Source organism: Bos javanicus, chromosome 12 (genome assembly GCF_032452875.1).
Source record: "Bos javanicus breed banteng chromosome 12, ARS-OSU_banteng_1.0, whole genome shotgun sequence".
Taxonomy (NCBI): domain Eukaryota; kingdom Metazoa; phylum Chordata; class Mammalia; order Artiodactyla; family Bovidae; genus Bos; species Bos javanicus.
The window spans coordinates 78,407,460-78,432,201 of record NC_083879.1 but is presented as its reverse complement, the minus strand read 5'-3'; the positions used below and the strand labels follow the sequence as shown (position 1 = coordinate 78,432,201).

At 39.0% G+C, this 24,742-nt stretch overlaps 1 protein-coding gene across 1 annotated transcript in view; it reads right to left on the bottom strand.

Moving 5' to 3' along the window:
* The window catches only part of ITGBL1 (integrin subunit beta like 1), a 235,709-nt gene that overhangs the window by 90,910 nt on the left and 120,057 nt on the right, over positions 1-24,742 (bottom strand). The window contains exons 6-7 of the mRNA XM_061435329.1: positions 22,663-22,803; positions 14,250-14,396 (exon numbers count right to left, since the gene is read on the bottom strand). Of these exons, the coding sequence (XP_061291313.1) occupies positions 14,250-14,396; positions 22,663-22,803 (288 nt within the window). The remainder of the gene's footprint in view (positions 1-14,249; positions 14,397-22,662; positions 22,804-24,742) is intronic.

The window sequence follows — 24,742 nt, the reverse complement described above, 5'->3', positions numbered from 1 at the left end:
AAAGTCTGACACTGTTTCCACTGTTTCCCCATCTATTTCCCATGAAGTGATGGGACCGGATGCCATAATCTTCGTTTTCTGAATGTTGAGCTTTAAGCCAACTTTTTCACTCCCTCTTTCACTTTCATCAAGAGGCTTTTTAGTTCCTCTTCACTTTCTGCCATAAGGGTGGTGTCATCTGCATATCTGAGGTTATTGATATTTCTCCCGGCAATCTTGATTCCAGCTTGTGTTTCTTCCAGTCCAGCATTTCTCATGATGTGCTCTGCATATAAGTTTAAGCAGAGTGACAATGCTGACAGAATGTGGTCCACTGGAGAAAGGAATGGCAAACCACTTCAGTATTCTTGCCTTGAGAACCCCATGAACAGTATGAAAAGGCAAAATGATAGGATACTGAAAGAGGAACTCCCCAGGTCAGTAGGTGCCCAATATGCTACTGGAGATCAGTGGAGAAATGACTCCAGAAAAAAGGAAGGGATGGAGCCAAAGTAAAAACAACACCCAGCTGTGGATGTGACTGGTGATAGAAGCAAGGTCCGATGCTGTAAAGAGAATATTGCATAGGAACCTGGAATGTCAGATCCATGAATCAAGGCAAATTGGAAGTGGTCAAACAAGAGATGGCAAGAGGGAATGTCGACATTCCAGGAATCAGCAAACTGAAATGGACTGGAATGGGTGAATTTAACTCCGATGACCATTATATCTACTACTGTGGGCAGGAATCCCTCAGAAGAAATGGAGTAGCCATTATGGTCAACATAAGAGTCTGAAATGCAGTACTTGGATGCAATCTCAAAAACGACAGAATGATCTCTGTTCATTTCCAAGGCAAACCATTGTGGCTATAGCTCCATATAATTCATGATATGCAAACTTCTAGCAAATTCATCAAGTGAAGCTGTGTAAGAGAACTTTCTAGTCACTGTAGACTCCATTATCTGCTGACAATTTTTTTTTTTTTTACATTTCTTTTAAGCTCCTTCAGTGAACTATTGTGCAATATAGGGCCACAGGAAAAACTCCAGAGAAAGAAACGTTGGAAAATGATTTGATGTCCTTGTAAAGAACGTTACATGTGACCTCAAATATCTACAGTTTCATTCTTGGGACCATTCAAACTTTAAGCAGCTCATGACAGTGCTATGCCAGACCATTTGGTGCTATTTACAACATCCACATGGCATGGATATTTTGAGCAGCAAAGAGGCCAAGACTATTTAGAAACTTAAATAGGAAGCCAAAGAATCTTGTCTTTCTTCCTTTATCCAAATAAAAGGCATCACATGAGAAATAAATATTTATGAAGAGCCAAAATCTCATCCATCTTAACTGTTGCAGTCCAAATGAAAGGACGTCTTAACTGAAGAATATGAGTCTGTATCCAAAGCAGTCACTTGGGAGAAAGCAGAGTCTAGAAAACAGCATAGCAAGTCACCTGATTCTTCTGAAGAGTACTCAGCTGTCAGGTTAGTGATGCAAAACCAGAGAAAGTCTGTGAAGAAGGTGAGTCATAAATGAAACCCATGGGACCCATGAGAGCACGTAGAATCTAAGGATCCAAATGAGTCAGAATATAGAATCAAGGGCACTTGCTGCAGAGAGAAGTGAAGGAGAGGAAAAGCAGCCTGGAGCAGTGAAGTTCAAAGTCACCAGTAAGGTAGCCCCAGTGAGAACCCAGATTCAGTCTAGAGTCTTTCAGCCCAAACACATAAGCCCACTTCCTTGCCTCGCTGCAATGCTGTGTCCTTTTGCCATTTAAAATAGGCAGGTATATGTACATATACCCAGTATAGACAATGGGGCCCTCAAAATACCAGTCCAACCGCTAAACTGTTGTTATTTCACTGCTTTGCTAATATGAATGCCTCTTAATAAAACAGTCACTGTAGAATTGTGTCTTCCCCTATTCCATTAGATAAGTAAACATGATTGGAGGCAAAGGAAAGAGGAAACCACATGAAAGGATGCTAACATACTTGCCTCAGGTATAAGTAGGCTATATCTTGGTCACTTTAGTTACATTTAACTTAGTATTTTAGCAAGGATGCATTGCAGTAGGCACTGAGGAAGGTTAACCCAGCATTTCTATGGCAACATTAAAGTGTGTGTGTGCTCAGTCATGTCCGACTCTTTGTGACCTCATGGACTGTAACCCACCAGCTGCTCTGACTGTGGGATTCTCCAGGCAAGAATCCTGGAATGGGTTGCCATTTCCTCCTTCAGGGGATCATCCCTACCTGAGGATCGAACCTGCATCTCCTTCACTGCAGGTGATTCTTTACCCCTGAGCCATTGGGGGCAGGGGGGAAACCCTATACCTGGTAAAATGATCAATGAATATTAGATTTATTAAATTTGATAAGCAACATCACTAATGAAAATATGATGCATAAGATGTCAATATGCTCTAGTATGGTTATACCTTGAACATACTACTTTCTGTTGAATATAATATTTGCATGTGAAGAGACAACACATTGGAAAAGACCCTGATGCTGGGAAAGACTGAAGGCAGGAGGAGAAGAGGACAAGATGGTTGGATGGCATCAACGACTCAACGGACATGAGTTTGAGTAAGCCCCAGGAGATGGTGAAGAACAGGGAAACCTAGTGTGCTGCAGTCCATGGGTTGCAAAGAGTCACGCGACTGAGCAACTGAACAATATAATATTTGCGTATGTATCTATCATGGACATTTAACATAACGACAAGCCATATAATTTTTAATGACATCTTATGTATCCAAGAAAGGAATTATAGAGTTTTGATCATCTACATGACCCTAAAATCTAGACATGATAATGATACTCTGCCTCATGGATTTTTCTATTAAAAACAAAGTGTATAGAATGTGTAGTTCTGTGAAGATTACTGCTGATAACCAGAAGAGACTGTTCCCCATGAAATGTATCTGGTTTGCTTGTTTATATTGAATAAAAGCAGGTAGATAACCATTAGAGCCCCACACTATATCCTACACAGTGGGCTTAATGTTTTAATAGAAATAAATAATTATAGTAACAAAACTGTCATGGTTGTCACACATTTCATTTTAAGGTCACTTAGAGAAATCAGGATTGAATTCATGCCCAATATTCTATTTTCATTTCAAATAGATTTTGACAATATTTGTTGCAGTCTTTACTGGGAACTTTCTTAGCCAGAAAATTTTGCCAGTTTTCAATTTACTCCATAAAAGTTATGCAAAATGTAATAAAAATTGTCCATTTATTTGGATTGATTTCTATCTTTGACACAAAATGTTCTGTTGCCGGAGACAAACCATTTAAGCAAGATCGCTGACTGGAACACACACACAAAATAGTCACTTTGTGTAGGGAGTGATACAGTTTTCTGGACTATGGATCAGAAAATCCTCAGGTTATCTGAAAAAAATATTACATTTATTATTTTCCATTGAGTTACTTTGTACCATCTTTTTTAAAAGATTAGACAAAAATTACTCAATTCAGCTTCTGAATTTTTTTTTCCTTTCTGCTCTGCTGAATATTAAAATAGCAAGAGGAAAGGCACAGTGAAATAAAGAAGAGGAACAGAGATAATTATTTGCCTGCTGGAAAGGAGAATTCCTACCGCGTCATCTTACATGAGATCTTCTTTTCTTGGCTTGCTTCCATTATATTTAGCAATTTCCTTCAATGTACACAAATTATGCCTGTAGTTTAGTAAATGCTGCTTCTTCATAGAATCGAGAGATTAAATATCAGATTTAATACGGACTGGCCAGAAAAACACCAGTCTGCAGCTGTACAGGCACCTGCACCTTCGGTCCCTCATGAGGGTAGAAAATGTCCCAGCACATCATGAAACCGTGAAGAGTGATGGAGGCGCTGTATTTCGTTCTTCCATGGTCCCAATCTTTTTCTCCCCATATTATTTTTTAAATAAGTTGTGTGTATATGCATGCACATATAGTCAGATCCAACTCTTTGTGACCCCATGGACTGTAGCCCGCCAGGCTTCTCTGTCCATGGGATTTCCCAGGCAAGAATACGTCCAGAGGATCCTCCCGATCCAGGGATCGAACCCGTGTCTCTTGCGTCTCCTGCATCAGCAGGTGGATTCTTTGCCACTGTGCCACCCTGGCAGCCCTAACAAAGTCATAATAAATAGCATTCACACTGTCGAGGTTTTGTGAAATGTTCTACAGTTTAAGACATTCTAATATGTATTTTCTGAGTACAAAGGAAGCAAATAACAAAGAGGCTTTTTCTCTTCCTAGATACTATTTTTCTACTCTGGGTCATTCCATGATTTTAGAGAACACTTAAAAGCCATAAAAGAGACACTGAAAATTTAAGGTGTGCTCAGAGATCCGTGGGAGACACCCTGGGGATCCAAAGACTGATGTCTCATCATTTAATGTCTATAAATAGGATAAAATATAGACTTCTGCTTCTGGCATGATTTCCCAATTCACTGATATTATCCCCATTTGGTGCATCACTGAAAGTAGGATGATTCCTTTTGGAAAAGGAAGAGTAAAGAAGCTTATCTGACAGGATCATTTCTGCATCTTCTTTGGCTGGGGTGCTCAGCAACTACGTCTGAAAGGTCATAATTCAGTGTATGACTGTTCCAGAGTTCCCAAGCTCTGACAGACGCAGGGGATCGATCAAACTGAATACTTAGTAAAGAGAAAATCTGAATCCCACTCTCCTTCTCAAAGTTGTTGCTGTTGTTAAGTCCCTAAGTCACGTCCAGCTCTTTTCAGCCCCGTGGACTACAGCACACCAGGATCCCCTGTCCTCCACTAACTTCTGGAGTTTGCTCAAATCCACGCCCATTGCGTCAGTGATGCTATCTAACCATCTCCTCTGACCCAAACAATTGCCCCGAGGTGGGGATTGGACCCCTGCTTCAGTGCCCCCACCTGCTGAGGGCGGATCCAGTCCTAACACTCCTGATTCGCCCCTGGTTCCTTCGGCCTACCGAGTTTTACGTGGTTCTATATATTCTTTTCCAGTGGTCAGGTACTCCTGCCCACTCTCAGCTGGCATTCTGAACGCACTTCTGTGTCTGAAGGTGTATTCCTGATGTACTCGTAGAGAGAGATGTCCTCCACGTTCACCTACTCCTCTGCCATCTTGTTCGTCTCTAACCATCTCATTCCTGCTGCCCCCTTCTCCTTTGCCTTCAGTCTTTCCTAGAATCAGGGCCTTTTCCAGTAAGTCGGCTCTTCGTATCAGGTGACCAAAGTTTCAACTTCAGTATCAGTCCTTCCAATGAGTATTCAGAGTTGATTTCCTTTAGGATTGATTGGATAACAGTCCTTGTTATCCAAGGGACTCACAAAAGTCTTCTCCAGCACCACAATTTGGAAGCATTGGTTTTTCGGCCCTCAGCCTTCTTTATGATCCAACTCTCACATCCATACATAACTACTGGAAAAACCATAGCTTTGACTCTACAGACCTTTATCGACAAAGTGTACTCAAAGTACTACTCAAAGGAAATACTGGGTTCTCTTGTCTATACATTTCCCACTTCACTAACAATAAGATATCTAATTAAGCCTCTGGGAATTTTAAAAATACAATCAAAATCACAGTAGGTGGGGCAGTACTTAAAATGTTTGGAGAACTATCCTCTTAACAATTTTTTTCAGTTCACAAAACCACACAAAAAAGTTCAAATTGTTAGCTATCCACTCTATGTTGTATAGGAGATCTCCAGACCTTATTTACCTTGTATAAAAAAAACTTATACCCACTGGAAAAAACCTCCCCCCTTTCCTCCTCCCCGCTCCACTGGTGACCACCATTCTATTTTCTGCTTCTGTTAGTTTGACTATGTTAGATAGTCAATGTTTGCTTGTGCTAAGCATTACTACATACACAAACACAGGAAAAGGACACAGGGACATGTAACAGATCTGTGTATCACCCTGACTGTGCTGATGGCATCACAAGTATACGCACACGTCCAAACTAATCAAATTATATACATTAAATGTGTGCAATTTTTTGTTTTTTTTTTTTTACATCAATATCTCAATAAAGCTGATAAAAATTTTATTAAAAAATTAAAAGACCCTCCTACCCACAAAAATTGACAATAACTTTTTAGAGGACTTAAAACAAAATTTTTTTTCTATTTCAAATAACAATTGTATCCTCTATATATAAATAAGAAAAATGGCAGTTATAAAATAATTACATAGAGTAAAAAAACACAGGTTAAAAAAAATGTATGCATCACAAAAAGCTTCTCTGGTTGATCAAAACGAGAAAAGGTGTGCTTTGCCAATAAAAAGAAGAGATAAATGATAATTTAAATTGAAAAATCTCCAGATGGTGCAAATTTGGCATGCTATCCTTCTTTCAAATTATGTTCCTAGGTGAGGAAACTGAACCAACTTGCTTAATTCATTAATTAAGGCATACTAATTGATAAAAATGAGGACACAGTTCCTATTTTCTAGAAGCTATGATATTCAATAATTAGCTTCCATTTGTCATTCTCCTCCCACCTCACACCTCCCCTTGTGGGGGTGTATGGGTATGTGTGTTGAAGGGCCAAAACATGTGCAACAAGTATGTGCAACAAGTCTGATCAAAGAAACCTAAAGGGAACAGGGGACAGACAACAAACACGGGACTGCGGCACCAAACGAAACAACGACTTAGACACAAGGACGGATGATGACCAAAGAGGGCAAACGCTGCAAACACGAGCTGCTGAGTACTAATGCCTGCAGATAAACTGTTCGTTTTGATGATTACAGAAGTCAGTGAAAGGAGTTTGATAAATGGTAAAAGTTTCAACACAAACAGAAACCACCCCATGGAAAGCGAATTATTTAAATTGTCACTACTGGTAGGCGGAGGGAAACCCTCTTCCACCCCGATACAATTATTCTAGAGAATATAAATTGTTTGGGAACATTTATTAAGAAGTTATATTTTTATGCATTTAAATGTTTTCAATCCACATCCGCTCATTCATGGATCACAGCCTTGTCATGACGAAGTGGGCTGTGTAACTCAAGGAATCTATGAGCCACACCATGCAGGGTCACCCAAGATGGACCAGTCATACTGACGAGTTCTATGGCCCACTGGAGGATGAAATGGAACCCACACCAGTATTCTTGCCTCGAGAATCCCATGAACAGTATGAAAAGGCAAAAGATATGAAAGCAGAAGTTCAGCCCTCCAGGTCAGAAGGTGTCCAATATGCTACTGTGGAAGAGCAGAAGGCAATAATAGCTCCAGAAAGAATGAAGAGGCTGGGCCAAAGCAGAAGCAACACTCAGTTATGTATATGTCTGGTGGTGAAAGTAAAGTTCCATCTATAAAGAATGATATTGCCTAAAAGTCTGGAATGTTAGGTCCATAAATCAAGGCAAATTGGATGTGATCAAGCAGGAGATGGCAAGGTTGAACATTGACATCTTAGGAATCAATGAGCTAAAATGGACAGGAACGGGCAGATTTGATTCAGATGACCATTATATTTACTACTGTGGGCAAGAATCCCTTAGAAGAAATGGAGTAGTCCTCAAAGTCAACAGAAGAATCTGAAATGCAGTACTTGGGTGCAGTTTCAAAAATGACAGAATGATCCCGGTTTGTTTCAAAAGATGTACTTTGCATCATAGGGGATTGGAATGCAAAAGTAGGAAGTCAAGAGATACTCAGAATAACAGGTAAGTTTGGGCCTTAGAGTACAAAATGAAGCAGGGCAGAGGCTAACATAGTTCCGTCAAGAGAACATGGTCGTCATTACAAACATCTTTTTCCAACAACCCAGGAGATGACTCTACACATGGACATCAGCAGATGGGTGATATAAAAATCAGACTGATTGTATTCTTTGCAGTTGAAGATGGAGAAGTTCTATACTTTCAGCAAAAACAAGGCCTAGAGTTGACTGTGGCTTCAATCATGAGCTCCTTATTGCAAAATTCAGGCTTAAATTGAAAAAAGTAGGAAAAATCACTAGACCATTCAGGCATGACCTAAATCAAATACCTTATGATTAAAAAGTGGAAGTGATAAATAGATTCAAGAGATCAGATCTGATAAGAGTACCTGAAGAACTATGGACAGAGATCTATAACACTGTACAGGAGTCAGTGACCAACACCACCTCCAAGAAAAAGAAATGCAAGAAAACAAAGTGGTTGTCTGAGGAGGCCTTACAAAAAGATGAGGAAGAAGGGAAGCAAAAAGGGAAAGATACACCCAAGTGAGTTCCAGAGAATAGGAAGGAGAGATAAGAAGGCCATCTTAAAAGAACAGTGCAAAGAAATAGAGGAAAACAATAGAATGGGAAAGACTAGAGATCTCAAGAAAATTGGAGGTTTCAAGGGTATATTTCATGCCCTTGAATGGGCATGATAAGGTCAGAAATGGTAAGGACCTAACAGAAAAAGTGAAAATGAAAGTGGCTCAGTCATATCCAACTCTTTGAGACCCCATGGACTGTATAGTCCATGGAATTCTCCAAGCCAGAACACTCGAGTGGGTAGCTGTTCCCTTCTCCAAGAGATCTTCCCAACCTAGGGATCAAACCCAGGTCTCCCACATTGCAGGTGGATTCTTTACCAGCTGAACCACAAGGAAAGCAAGCAGAAGAGATTAAGAAAAGGTGGCAAGAATACACAGAAGAACTATACAAAACAGGTCTTAACGACCTGGAATCACAATGGTATGGCTACTCACCTAAAGTCGGACATCCTGGAGTATGAAGTCAAGTGGGCCTGAGGAAGCCTTATTATGAACAAAGCTAGTGCAGGTGACAGAACTCCAGCTGAGCTATTTTAAATCCTAAAATATGATGCTGTTAAAATATTGCACTCAGTATGTCAGCAAATTTGGAAAACTCAACAGTAGTCACAGGACTGGAAAAGGTCAGTATTCATTCCAATCTCAAAGAAGGGCAACACCAAGGAACGTTCAAACTACCATACAATTGCACTCATTTCACATGCTAGCAAGGTTATGCTCAAAATCCTTCAAGCTAAGCTTCAGTAGTACTGTGAACCAAGAACTTCCAGATGTACAAGCTGGCTTTTAAAAAGGCAGCGGAATCAGAGATCAAGTTGCCAGCACTGCTTGGAACATGGAGAAAGCTAGAAAATTCTACAAAAACATCTACTTCTTCTTCATTGACTATACTAAAGCCTTTGACTGTGTTGATCACAACAAACTGTGGAAAATTCTTAAAGATATGGGAATACCTGACCACCTTACCTGTCTCCTGAGAAACCTGTATATGTGGATCAAAGAAGCAACAGGTAGAACCAGACATGGAACAATGGACTGGTTCCAAATCAGGAAAGGAGTAAGACAAGACTGTAAATTGTCACCCTGCTTATTTAACTTATATACAAAGAACATCATGAGAAATGCTGGGCTAGATGAATCACAAGCTGGAATCAAGACTGCTGAGAGAAATATCAACAACCTCAGACATGCAGATGATACCACTGTAATGGCAGAAAGTGAAGAGGAACTAAAGAGTCCGTTGAAGAAGGTGAAAGAGGAGAGTGAAAAGCTGGCTTGAAACTCAACATTTGAAAAACAAAGATCATGGTATCTAGTCCCATCACTTCATGGCAAATAGAAAGGGAAAAAGCAGAATCAGTGACCTATTTTATTTTCTTGGGCTCCAAAACCACTGTGGACAGTGACCACAGCCATGAAGTTAAAAGATCCTTGCTCCTTGGAAGGAAAGCTGTGACAAACCTAGACGGCATATTAAAAAGCAGAAAAATCACTTTGCTGAATAGGTCCACAGAGTCAAAGCTATGGCTTTTCCAGTAGTTGTGTATGGATGGGTGTGAGAGTTGGACCATAAAGAAGGCTGAGAGCCAAAGAACTGATGCTTTTCAACTGTGATGCTGGAGAAGACTCTCAAGAGTCCCCTGGACAGCAAGATCTAACCAGTCAATCCTAAAGGAAATCAACTCTGAATATACATTGAAAGGAATGATGCTGAAGCTGAAACTCCAATATTTTGGCCACCTGATGCAGAGAGCCAAATTACTGGAAAAGACCCTGGATCTGGGAAAGATTGAAGGCAAAAGGAGAAGGGGGCAGCAGAGGATGAGATGGTTAGATAGCATCATGGACTCAAAGGATATGAGTTTGAGAAAGCTCCGGGAGATAGTGGAGGACAGAGGAATCTGGCCTGCTGCTGTCCATAGGATTGCAAAGAGTCAGATATGACTGAGCCACTGAACAACAACAAATCCACAGCTAAGAATAATACTTAGGGTTTATGCAAATGTTCTTCTATAAGAGTATAAAGTATGACATTTGCACTTGAATAAAATAAGAGACAATTTAGATTTCTAATAAAAGAGGGTTGATTAAATTATTTTGCTATGGATACAACCATATTATGGAATGCTATGTAGCCATATCAATAATTTTGCAGAAGAATACTTATAATACGAAAATATATTCACTGCAAGTTGTTCAGAAAATTGTTATAAGAACACATTAACAAATTAGAATGTTAGTAAATTATCTTAAATGACAGCTCTTGCATTGAAGGGCCTGGATTAAAATTTCTATGAAAACTTGTACCTCCTGCACCTACCAGGTAAGATGACAGATTGTTCCAGTTTCTTCTTTTGTGAAAAGTAGAAGAATTATATTTCTTCCTACCTCATTGTGTTTTGGGAATATTAAAAAAGGTAATGCATTTAATGCTCTTAGCATTTTATTGTGCCCATAAATGCTACTGATATTAACAGAATAATATAAATATATCACTTATAAAATATACATATATTTATGTTTGATTTTGCCATATCATGGAGCATATGGCGTCTTAGTTCCCCAACCAGAGATTGAACCCATGTCTCTTGCAGCAGAAGCATGGATTTCTAACCACTGGACTGCCATTGAAGTCCCTATTTATGCTGATTTAGATACCCATGCTGATATGATACATTCAATATATATACAATAATAAACCTCAACTTTTTTATACCTACCTCTTTGGATTTAAGTGTGATTTTTGCTGCATTTGCTAGCTTGGTTGTGTTGCTTTGGCTGTGTTCCCTAATTCTGCATGCAGAAGAGAGTATGATCAGGAGTTCTGTGGCCATAACAAACAACCCCAACGTCTCAGCCACTTGAAACAACAAAGGTTTATTTCTCACTTGTGTTATAGACCTTTGGTGGGTCAGCAGACATCTCCTTATTTAGATCAGCTACCATCTTAAACACTGCAAATCCCCATGCTAGGGAACACGACAGCACAACAATCTCTCACTGCCTCCGCATCCTCCACTTGGAAGTGATAACATCCCTTTTGCTCATATTTTCTGGCCAAAGCCAGACCACGTACCCAGGAGAACCTCAATAACAATAAAAGTGTATTTTTAACCAAGAAGAGTTGAAAACCAATGTGTAGACATTGCCCGTGTCTGTGTGCTCAGTCGTGTCCGACTCTTTTGCCCTTGGAGCGGAACACTGATAGGAGAATCGAGGAAGTTGCACCCCACCCCCCAACCCCAGGAGCAGAAATTAGGATGAATCACTGGATATCCACACTGGCTCCAGGAGAATCATCTAACTAAATGAAGGGATAGAAATCAAGGAATTACAGGATTAACCAAGAATTTAAGACATCCTCTAAATTATTCCCCTGCCTTTAAGACATAATGATCACACATAGTCATCACTGGCACAAGCAAGTAATCTAATTTAATTCTACCAGGAGAATTGCTTTTTTTTTTTCCCCTTGGCCCCAGCTGGTGAGCTGCTGAGGCTCTCCGGCTGGAGAACCGATGGGCCTTGTAATTGCTTTCTTCACTCATGTAACCACAGCTGCAGTTGTCATTCATAAACTGCAAAACTAATCCTTTGGAAGTTTCCATCTTGGCCATTTGCTTTAAAACCTCCAGTGCTCATGAGTTTGCAGATGTAGCCCTATGAAAAACGAAGTCTCTGACCATTGGTCCGAGCACTGGCCTGCCTGTCATAAATCCTTGGTCTTCATTCTCAAAATTCTTACATTTTGTTACAGTTCCCTGGAAAACCTCTTCACTCATCAATATCTCTGTTTCCTTGTGAGGAAACTAGAGAAGCTTACAACTGGTAAAGAGCATCAAAAGGCTTGAATGAATTTCAAAAAAAATAAAAAGTATAATTCTCTACATATTAACACCTTTTTGGTACAATAAACTTTAAATATACTCTAGTCCTGAAAAATAGGAACTAAATAAAGATTATTCATAAAGGTAGGAGACAAATATGTTTGTCAGAGTTTATTAAACATTGATATATGAAGTCCATAAATAATTCTCTTGCACTAACATCATATAAAAATTCAAGACAAATGGAAAACTTTGGCAGATATATATATATACACACATACTTAAAGTCATTTTCTATGTTTAAGATATTTTATATGCTTTTCTTATTTTTCTATTATATAGCTTGCTATTCTTAGCAATAAATAACAATAGTCCAAGAAAAACTGATTTTTTAGTCTTTGTTATTTTAAGAGCTTAATAGGCTTGCTGAAGCAATAGAATCACAATATTTTACTAATGCTGATATAACAGTGGTTCCTGTCTGGGGTTATTAGTGAAGGATGGGGCAAATCCGAAATGCTTCTGAAATTAAAAATTCCTTCTATCCATATTTTATCCTCTTTCTTATAATCATTAGGGATAAATACCAGAGTACAGGAAAACAGTATGTTACAAATAATCTTGGAGACTTGGGAGGGTTTTCTACCCACCCCTCAAAAAAATAATAATAGAGAAAAGATGACATATGATAATAAATAACAGTGGGGATGTGGAGAAATTGGAAGCTTCATACACTTCTGAAGGAAAACTAAAATAGTACAGTCACTTTAAAGCCAGTGTTACGGTACGTCAAGAACCTAACCATAGAACTCCATATGACACAGCGATTCCAACTATGGGCAGATATCCAAGAGAAATGAAAAAAAAAAATTCTCTGCACAAAACTTGTAAATAAATATTCATAGAACGGTATTCATAATGGCCAAAAAGAATAAACAACTCAAATGTTGATTGACAGATGGGTGGATGAACAAACGTGGTATATCCATACAGATGAATATTATGCAGCCATAAAACGAGGTACTGACACATTACAACGTTGAAAACATTAAGCTAAGTGAGAAAAGCCAGACGCAAAAGAACACAGTTCCTATTTAGATGCAATATCCAGATCAGGCAAAAGTACAGAGACAGGAAGAAGATTAATGGTTTCCAGGGGCTGAGTGGGGAGAATATGGAGAGTGACCAGGAAGGGGTACCAAGTTTCTTTTTGTGGTGATGAAAATGTTCTGGAACAAGTCAGTGGTGAAGGTCAGATAATTCTATGAATACAGTAAAAAGTAAAACAAAAAAACCCTCTAAGTTGTATACTTTATAAGCACAAATTTTATGACACTTGAATTCAATCTCAAAAATTCATTTTTCAAAAAGAAAATAAAAAGCCCTGCAACATAAAATTAATTTTTTTAATTTATTCAATTGAAGGCTAATTACTTTACAATATTGTGGTGGTTCTGATCTAACATTCACATAAGGGAAATCTTTCTCATTTTCCTTTTTCATGAATAAAATTTGTAATAACTTCAATTACCAGTTCCTCCAAAAGCATATTTCGCCTTAATTTTGCCATTTTTCGCATGAAAGGTGAAATTGTATTTCTTATTTTGATAAATCAAAAACAATGAAACCAGCTTTCCCCTAGATGAATCCTTCCTTCTCCTCCAGTGTGTACTGATCTGGTACCAAGAACACACCTGAGGCTACATGCCATCCAAGACCAGGAAAGCTTATTCCAAGCTGTTTATACGATGCTTTCTCAAAAGCCAACACTACAATTCAGTAGGATGTTATTAAGTTTCAGAAATGTCAGTGGACAATTAGATGGTATTATTGACAAAGCTCTGAGCAAATACTCAAACTTTTTTTTTTCTTCTTTTAATGCAGCATTGAACTAGATGGAAATTGAACAAATCTCAGAGCTAAAGTAGACTGAGTGAGTGAGTGAGTGTGTGTGGGGGCGGTTGTGACAGAGAGGAAGAAAGAGAGAGATTATAGTTCTCCGTATTTTCACTCGTGGATACTGGAGTCATTATTCTGAAAAGGCAAATTGTTCCTCATTCAGGAATCTCAGCTACCGTTTAAATAAGATACATGTAAAGTGAATTCACTAGACTCACAGGGTTAGAAGTGGTGGGTGGCAAGGCCTGAGACCCTCACTTACCCCTTCCTGAGCATGGCAGAGTGGCACTTCCCTGGCACTTTCTGATGCTCTCCTCCGTTGACAGCGGGCAGGAACGTGGGTGTTCACACTTCTTCCCATACCAGCCTACTTTGCAGTCACATCTGCCACAGTTACACTGCCCGTGACCTTCACAATGAGAGTAAGAGTATACATGTATATCAGTGTATGTAAAAATGTATTATATATATATACACACACACATGTATATGAGAAAAACATACTGAAGTCAGAATTAGTTTCCAAACAGTGAGTGTGACAAAGAACTCAGGATCTCATAGAAAACATTAAGGCAAAGGTCCATTTTTCAACAACGTTCTTAAATACCCGAGCTGTATTGATTGATCGTGAAGAGTAAAGAAAAGCAACAACTCCAGATCAGATAAACAGGTTTGGAGGGCTATCAACTTGAATCTTTCAAAATCCAAGTGCATGAGATTGAATTAGCCTGCTGGGGCCCAAATGGAGGGTTTAATGGGTCTGGAGATTAATTCATATGGAGGAGAGCCATAGGAAATGGAAAGCAATTTGTTTTTGAAACAGGGTCTCAGCTCCTGGAGTCTCCCAGACTTTATTTTCATGACCTTTTTACTACCCACAACCCTTGAAGACTAATTTCATACACACAAAAGAGGTCAGGAAAGAAATTAATTTATTTACACATGGACACAGAGCCTTCAAAAAACTGTGATAAGTGGTGATACGGTATAGCAGAAAATAGACCAGGTTATCAATCATATAAGTAGGTTCAAATCCTGACCCTGCTCCCTACAGAATACAGCTGGTCAAATGACACCCTCTTTGACATTTAGGTTCTTCATTCTAAACCGCATTATCTATCCACATTTATCAAGAAGTATATAATGTATCTTAAAATGCTACATAAAAATGAGCTATTGTTATTTTTATTCATTTGAGCCCACACATCTAACCAAGTAGGAACAGAAAGGAATGATAACTTAGCTGAGTTTTTCTAACTCTTCATAACCGTTCTGAAACTCATTATTACAAATGCAAAGTAAAGTAGATTTCAATAATTCCTCCAAAAATGCATGAAGGATTTTAAAGGAAGTGGAATCATACTTTCCTTAAGTAAATCAAGTATGTTGCTAATGGATTAAAAATCCATGCTATTTTGTATTCAGTTCAGTTCAGTTGCTTAGTCGTATCCGACTCTTTGTGACCCCATGGACTGCAGCAGGCCAGGCTTCCCTGTCCATCATCAACTCCCAGAGCTTACTCAAACTCATGTCCATTGATATTAATATATATTACAGAGTATGAAAACTGGCCTTCAGTGAAGACTGGCCTGTTTTATCAGTATCTCATGAGGTCTGTGGGCAGATGTCCATCTGTCAAGTTTGAAGCATCCGTCTATCAGGAAGCTTTTCATTATAAACAGGCTTCTTCATGGAATAAGTCATAAAATCACAGTCAGAATAGGATGAGCTATTAGGGACTACGGAACCCAAATCTCTCATTTACACTAAATTCCATTCAACAAGTTTATTGAGCACCTGCTATGTAACAGAATCTATGGAACAAATTGCTATTGATACTAACACTTTGTCTTAGAGCTCATAATTTTAAAGGAAAAATTTTTGATTACTAATAGATACATACGACATGTGACTATGATCATTTAGACCTTCAAACACAGGAATTTTTATTATAAAAATTTAACTTACTAACACTTATAGCTCTGAGGTTATTGGGTTCCCTAGATTCTAGCCATTTATCCTAGCTTACAAAGTTCCTCCCCATCTTCCCTGTCCTCATATAATTTTTAGAGCAAAATTTGCAAACAGAGCTGTATTGCAAATGCATAGATAAAAAACAGATTTTAAAACAAAATCTTTAACATTTAAAGTACAATCAATTCTGCTGTTCTATGAGAGCCAGTGACTTTGAAATTCTGGGAGACAAGCAGCATCATTTGTAGGGCACTTGAATGTGCCAGGAGGATGCTGGACAAAGTACAGAACATGCTGCCATTTGCGGAAGACGAGCTGACACTTCAACAATAAAACTGAAAAACACAGTTAGATTGAAAGGGGGGAAAAAAAGCTTTCCTCTTGAAAGTTTAAAATAGCTGTGGAAGTTAGAACAAAGCATCCAGTAGGTGAGGAGGCCAGGGAATTCCTAAGTACTCAGGAGAAGGCCACCTACTACTGCAGGTGCTTGGAATTCACGGGCAGTGAGCATCCTGATCCCTTGGCACGTGGAATAAAGTCAGAGTCTGTGTGGAAGAAGATGGGGACTGATGGGAGGATACTCTGAAGTTCCATAGTTGGCTTAAGAGCAGCCATTACAGGGACTTCCCTGGTGGTCAGTGGCTAAGACTCCAGGCTCCCAATGCAATGGCCCAGGTTGGATTCCTCGTCAGGGAACTAGATCCCACATGTTGCAACTAAGGATCCTACAGCACGCCACCACGAAGATCCTAGGCATGGCAAATAAGAGCCAGTGAATGCAAATAAATGATAAATTAATAAATCAATAAATTAATAATAAGTAATTTTAAAATAAGTAACCATTTTTTTAAAAAAGAATAGCCATTACTTTCTGTCTGAGGTTCATTCACATGTCAACATTAAAAAAAAAAATTTCAGTAGCATAAAACAAATTCATGAAGATGGACAGACACTATTAATAGAGATTCTTGAAATTAAAATCTGGTCTAGTTAGTATCTTAAGAAGTCAGATTAATTGTGGGTGCTTTAACAAATGTTAAAAAAATGTACAGATGCACTAGACCTAGAAGAAATCTCTGCAAGTCTTCCCCTTGTTGCCCTCATATCCACTCCCTTCTGTTTTTGTTCTATTTGCCTCGCTGAGTCCTTACTCTCTGTGCTTCTCCCCCTAATGTTATGCGGCTTCACTTTTCTGTCCCTCTGCTATTTCTGAGCATTTCTACAAGTTCTAGAGGAAATGTGGTCCATAAGGTCTTCACCTCTATTTCCTGTGCATTTAATGCAGCATCACGGACCTTCTCAAGGATTACTACTCTGAGTTTATGCGTCACCTCTAGGCATCGCCAACTCCAAACAAAAACGGTATGTGTGATGATCCTTAAGCTTCTGTGTGTGGCCTCAGGCTTGGACCCAGCCCCTGCCTCAGCTGAGCAAAAGGCACTCTCAGAAACAGCTGTGGTCGATTGTGTACACACTGGAAAGAACTGATGGGATGCTGTCATTGCTGCGACTGGCCGGGCTGAAAGGTCTGGCCTCTAACTAGGAAAGGATCAAAGTGGGAGAACACTGCCTAGTTCAGGATGGGCCCTGGCCTCCTCAAATCATCCATGGCTGTGCCCTCTACACTTTGCCACCAGAAGCCAACATCCAGTGAACAAGTTCACGCTGGGGGAAGAAGGGTTATGAAAAAAATGAATGACTTGAGTAAAACGTTCACAGTGAAAGTAATTCCTGAGAGTCAGTGAGTATATGGCAACCAGTTTAAATGAGGAAATAGTGGCATACAGAATGTTTCTGAAGGTTTCATTGTTTGGGGAAAAGTAGGTATTACCTAAATCCAATACCCCGATGAATATCACAGAAGAAACAAATGTAAAAGTAATAGAGAAAAGGCTTGAATGTAACTCTAGTCTAGCAGCATGAAGAATAGTATTGACAGTGGTAATGCTAACCTAAATGTTGACCAGAGATGAACTTGACGAGTGAAAACATAAACAAAACTACGCTTTCACAGTTGTAAAAGTTATATTATATATTCTTCAATAACTTAAAGTCACATGCAGCCAAAAATAAGTTATGGATTCCATTCTAAAGGAAACTGTACCTTTTTCTACTAAAATTCTTTATGGTATTTCATCAGTGGGTTTAGGAAACCAGTTAGAAATGCAAGGTATCAATACCAGATTCTGAAGCAGGTATTTAGCTTTTCAGAAAAGACAGGAAATCAAAACTTGAAATTGCAATTTCTCTTCTGAGGTTACTATTTCTCAATTTTATAGCGATAAAATGAAGATGATGAAAATGCTTGCTTTTGATTTATAACTTTAGAAATGATAAGATCTATTTATCATGAAAATCCTTTAGACTGTCATAACATACTATATCAGAGTCTTTCAAAAACAAATAGAGAAAAAAGCAAAAGTGAAGAAGTTAGGAGATCCGTGTCCTCCATCTAAATGAGTCACTGGTTCACCTTTCTGGGCTCCATCTCACTTTATCTTTAAAATGAGAGAACTAGAAGAAGTGAATTCTACCACCCTGATCTGAAACATCATGTTTCAATGCTAGTGTGTCAAATCTAGGTGTGTATGTATCCACATATATTTGGCCTTCAGAAGTTCATTTCATTGATTCTAACAAAGATTCTTTTAAACTCTGTAGACAAGGGAATCAACAAAATAGAGATGAAAGATATAGAATGTATTGTTTTATCGCAGATATTAAATACATGGAATGTACATTAGAGAACTGCTTTCAAAGACCTATGAACACTCCTTAGACACACACACACACACACATTCATGACAAGGGGAAAACAACAGTGTCTAATGTTGGCATGTAAACAGGATCACAGCCAGAACTGCATCACAGGGTGGGGAGCTGGCAGCAAGAGACATCATCAAAGAGCATCATGGCAACGCTGAGCGTTAGGGGCTTCCCTAATGGCTCGGTGGTGAAGAATCCACCTGCCAGGGCAAGAGACGTGTGTTCGATCCCTGGTCCAGGAAGACCCATAAGCTCTGGAGCAACTAAGCCCGTGCACTGCAACTGCTGAACCTGTGCTCCAGAGCCTGGGAACCACAACTGCTGAAGCCCATGCATCCTAGAGTCCAGAAGCTGCAATTACTGGGGCCATGCGCCACATCTACTGAAGTCTGAGCGCCCTAGAGCCCGTGCTCCTAAATAAGGGAAGACCTCGCGGTGACAAGCCCACACACTCAAAGGGAGAGTAGTCCCTGCCCAGCCCGCTCAGCGACAAAGACCCAGCACAGCCAAAAACATTCTTTAAAAAAAAAACTTACTTAAAAAATCAAAACACTGAGCTTTAAAGGCTCTCAAGAAATTATAGAAGAGGTTGCTGACACCAAAGCTTTTTTGTGTGTGTGATCATTGCACTCTTTTGTGTTAAGCTATCTAACCTCAGAAACATCAATCCAGGACATATGTAATTCCATCCATTCCAGAACGCTCTTCTTCCACAGAGGCTATTTCTTTCCTTGAAAATGAACAAAAAAATGCTCATGAACTGGAATCTGATATTTACAAGTTGCTTCTCACAAGGAAATATGAAGACCATGGAGAGAAAACACTGGGGGAAATGAATTCAATCTAACTAGCAGTTGTCATTTAATATATTATTTTTCCCTTTCAAGACAATGTAAACTGAATGTATGTAACCATTTCCTTCCATTTCTTCCCTTAGCTCTTTGTTAATCCACAAAGACAAGTTTCCTCCCATAATACGGTTCTACCAAATGAGTCTACTTTCCAAACTAAGGGAACTCCAGGCCAAAACTAACCTTATATTTTCATCATTTTGCTAGGCAGGAGCAAGCTGAAAAAGTGGAAAGTCACACTGCAGCATATTTTTTCCTATTTGGGAATTTGGCAAAATGGATCAGATTGGTAAGCAGTCATCAGGAAGAAAGGAGTTATTTCAGAATCAGAAAGTCAGTTCAGGGGAGCAGTTCATAGAACTGGAATAACAGAGCAGCTGATATACTTCAGGATGGCTGGTCATGCCCTTGTCATTTCAGTCACACTCAAAATTTGTCTAGAGTATCCTCTTTGAGGCATGAACATGCGTGTGTATCTTTGTGGGTACATGAGTCATATTTGTATATGGATGAATTCATGTATCAGTGAACAGGAGTGAAAGAAGTGTGAAAGAAGTGATAAATACACTTTAGGAGTGAAAGAACAAATAAATACAACTGATTTATTTGGGAGCAGGGATCATATTTTAAAATTTGTATCATGTCTCCTGTACCCATGATGGATCAGGCACAAAATATTTACATTTAAGTGCATTATTGAATACATGAATGGAAAGAGTGGGAATAAATAAATAAAATTAGAAGGTCAATTAGATGAGCCAACTATAATCCAATGAGAGATTTCTCTTGGACTTAAATAAGCTCAAAACTCTCAGGGTGGCTGGAATGGGAGCTAAAAATAAAGCTTCATTTTATCTGAGTCTTATTCCACTCCAGCCTGGCATAAATCACTAGAGAATATCCACATCCTTGGGGTGGATGTGGATATTCTATCTCCTAACACTAAGGTACTTCCACACTCAATAGTCAATTGCATGGCTCCCTTCTCATGGTGCAACTCTGGGCAATTGGGAAAATTGTGAAGACTAGTAATTTGCTAAGCATTGTATATAGAATTCTAAAGATTTAATAAGCATGAAGAAATACTCCAGACATTGATGCCCACCCCAGATCAAAACAATGTTCAGAGAAGCTTAGTTTTATAAGAATTTTAAGCATTCAAAGGACATCTCTTCCTTACCAAAACAAAGTAAAATTGAAGCATCTTCTGTGCATCATTTGGAGATTAAATGACATGAGCACTTCAGCTAAAGTTGTTTTCAGGTGACATTTAAGGGCGGTGTGAACTTGTCAAGTCGCTAATTTCTTTGAACATTCCCTCTTACACGTAGATGATAATGTATCCCTGTCTGAGTCAGTGCGAACATAAAATGGAATGAGGTGTGTGAACGAACTTGACAGGTATCTCTCAGCGTAGGATCTCTGATAATGAGATTCCTCTTGCTTATATTTCTCATGTTAGGTGTGGGAGGCAGACTGTGGAGAACTGGCCACATTCAGCTCACTTCAACAAAGGAATAATAAAATCACAATCACAGCCTGATGTCTTATTGTTCAAATCTCAGCCTACGACCCCATCACCTCTGTGAGCCCATTCAGGAAATTCTCCCAAGCCCGAGGGATCATCAGAACAGGGCAATTCTTCTGCAGGGGGAAGCTACAGGAGCCAGCTCCCCTGGGCCAGGCCAGAGAAGTCTTTGCAGTTGCATCATCGTAATTAAAAAGGGTAGCTCTTTTATCTGCCTTTGCTGGCAAACTTTTTCTGGAGACAGAGTTCCCCATCTATTTCCTTACACAAACCAAGCAATCAAGCATGAAGATGTGTCTATGCCTCCTGGATTGTCCCATGTAATAAAATCTATTACTTCATTTTTGTTGAGTGACATTTTTTAAGATAAATCTGACTGCTTATTGTTTTCCTTTGCACTATTAGAAATTCTGGCAGTGTGTTTTTTTTTTTTTTTTTTTTTCCCTTTCATTTAGATTGTGTGTGCTTAGTCGCTCAGTCATGTCCGACTCTTTGCGACCCCATGGACTGAAGCCCGCCAGGCTCCTCTGTCCATGGGATTCTCCAGGCAAGAATACTGGAGTGGGTTGTCATGCCCTCCTCCAGGGGATCTTCCCAACCCAGGGATCAAACTCAGGTCTCCCATGTTGCAGGCGGATTCTTTACAGACTGAGCCACCAGGGAAGCCCAAGAATACTGGTCTGGGTAGCCTATCCCTTCTCCAGGGGATCTTCCCAATCCAGGAATGGAACCAGGGTCTCCTGCAATGCAGGCGGATTCTTTACCAGCTGAGCTACCAGGGAAGCCCCTTGCATTTAGACTACAGGCTCCCTGTCAAGGATTATCTTTGTCTCCTTCGTTGCTGGAACCAGTGGCCCGGATGCAGCACAGATGCTGGCAAAGAGTAGCTGGTCCACATAGAATTTTTGAATCTACTAATTGATATTCAATTGTAGACTTAATGCAGAACAACTTTTAGTATATAAATTATACCGAAGAAGCAATGCAATAAATTCCTACGAGAACCACATTGTCTTTCGTTTTGTGCTGTGTTAATAACAGTTGCCTTAACGGTACCTCTCCTGTTCATGGTCAGGTCTGCTAGCTTCGTGTTCTCACTGCTAAGTATTAGATACGTGGAGGTAATAGTTCTTTTTGGTGAAAGACTAGACTGCTTTTCAGAGAGTGGGTGTGTTTGCATCTCCAATCTTTGCCCATTGTGGCAAATTCTCTAAAGGGTTTTCGGGTTGATATTAGGAGCCCTATGGGTCTCAAATTCTTCAGAAGGCACATTCAGTTCTTTCACAGTTTCTTGGAGAAGCAGAATAAATCTTGAAAAGAGGGAAATGAACACTTTCTTATTTAAAAACAGGAATTAGGGACCTCCCTGCTGGTCCAGTGGTAAAGACTCTGAGTTCCCAGTGCAGGGGGCTCAGGTTCGATCCCTGATCAGGGAAGTAGATCCTATAGGCCACAGCTAAGACCCAACACCACCAAATAAAAGAAATAAATAAATCTTTTTTTAAAAGAATAATAATAATAAAAAAAATAAAAACAGGAGTTAGAAAAGCACTTACCAGAACAGAAGTCATCAGAATATCTGTCATAGACAGCCCGGCAGTCCCTCTCGTCACACTCACAGGTGTCCCCATGAATATCCCCCCAGTCTCCAGTGGGGTCCACATCGTGGCAAGAACATTCACCACACACACAAATCCCTAGAGGGGAAAAATAATTTTGTATGGGTCGAATGAAGAAAAATCATGAAAGAAAGCATCTTACACATTGCTCTTTCTTCTGTTGTTCACTTTATATTTGGAAAATATATGTGTTTGGGAATTATGAAACACCATCTGGAGTGGACAGTAGAGATCCTTCATAAACAAAAGTTATTATCCATGCCGATACTTCTGTGGGATTCCAGGATGTGTCAGGAACACCGTGCTGGTAGGACTCAGAGATAATACCAACACAATTAACAAAAAATGTCACCCTTGCTCTCAAGAGGTTTACAATTTATTTGACCAAAAAAAAAAAAAAAAGGCTAATAAAAAAACTAGCACGTGAAGCACTAACATTTTGTAAACAAGGACATAAATACTCTAAAAGTTGGGCAAGTGGAAGTCAATGTGAGCAGAAGTAATTAAGGTAGATGGTCTGGATAAGAAGAGAGAAGGGGAAATGTTTTAGGAGGTCTGGAGGTAGAACAATTCAAGGGAGGTCAAGAAAGCAAGAGTGAGCCAAGGAAGGTGGAGATGGACATGGGATCCTCAGCAGACCTGACCTACTGGAGCAGAAGGAGCATATCCAGAAAGACTGAAAAGCAGGCATGGCTGGGTCAGACGAGCCCAGGCTATAGACGACACTGGCATAGGCGGAGAGCGAGGACTCTGGCTTTTTGGAGATTCATATAGAGAAGTGTTAAGTTGTAAATCATATAATTCTGTGTGAACTATTAATAATCATCTTTAGGGCAATGATCTTTAGATCATTTGTGAAAGGAACAAAGTTAAATCCCTTTCTTACCTCTTACATCAAAGTCAATTCCAGCTAAAGATTTAAGGATATAAAACCATAAAATGTAAAATAAAATTCATTTTTATTCAAAAACGTCAAAGCAAATTATTTAAAGAAAAAAAAATAAAAGAATTAACGACATAAAAATCTAAAATTCTGGCTGAGGGCAAGACACCAAAAACGAACTAAAAGATAAAAACAGCTGAAACACGTAGTCATATGTATTTAAAAGACAAAGCTACTTTCACAAACATAAGCAATTCTTATGAATGAATTATCCAAGGACAAATATGCCTACAGAAAAATAGACAAAGGACACTAATTGGAAGTTTTGTCGAGAGAAATAATGACGATAGATAAATGTAAAAAATGCTTACCACTCAACCTGTAACGATTAAGGGTTAAGAGAACTTTAAACAACAGCGAGTTAGAATTATTTCAGACATCAGACAGACAGAAATGAAAAAGAAGATTGTTTTAGGATCAAGAGTTTGTGCAGGTGCAGAGTATAAAATGCACAACTTTCCAGATGGCAGTTTCCCAACATAGACTCTTTAGATGTATGTTACGTATAACAGCTCACTTCAATTCATGTATGTAGAGGCAAGGAAAAGAACTGAAAAGCACATGTATAGGAACATTAAATATGGTGGTATCATGTCATTGAAAAACCACTGGTGATTTAAATGTCCATCAATAGGGCATTCGTGAAGCAATGGTTCCTACATAGCTTATATAATAAATGAAAATATAAGTGAGTGAGTATGATAAATAATCAGACCTGCTCTGCATAAATTAAAGAGAGGACTTTTCCTTATAATTTTTGTCCCAAGTTCAGGCCTTTTGCTTCCCTTTCTCTATGTACAGAAATTGGGCATATTTTACTTTTCTGTGTCAACCTTTAAAAAGATAAAACTGGTAGTGTGTTTAGGCTTTCCATGTAAGCATTACCTATTAAAATGTGTCATTCATTTATAGAAATGCAAAAAAATAATTTTCCAGCTTTCTAGATTTTAACTTTTTTATAGAAGGAAACTGACTACTTACTGATAACTTCAAGTAGTCAGAAAAGCCCAACATGGCTATTTATCTACCAGGACAGCTGACAAAGGGAAAAAGAACACGTATTTTCAAGAATTT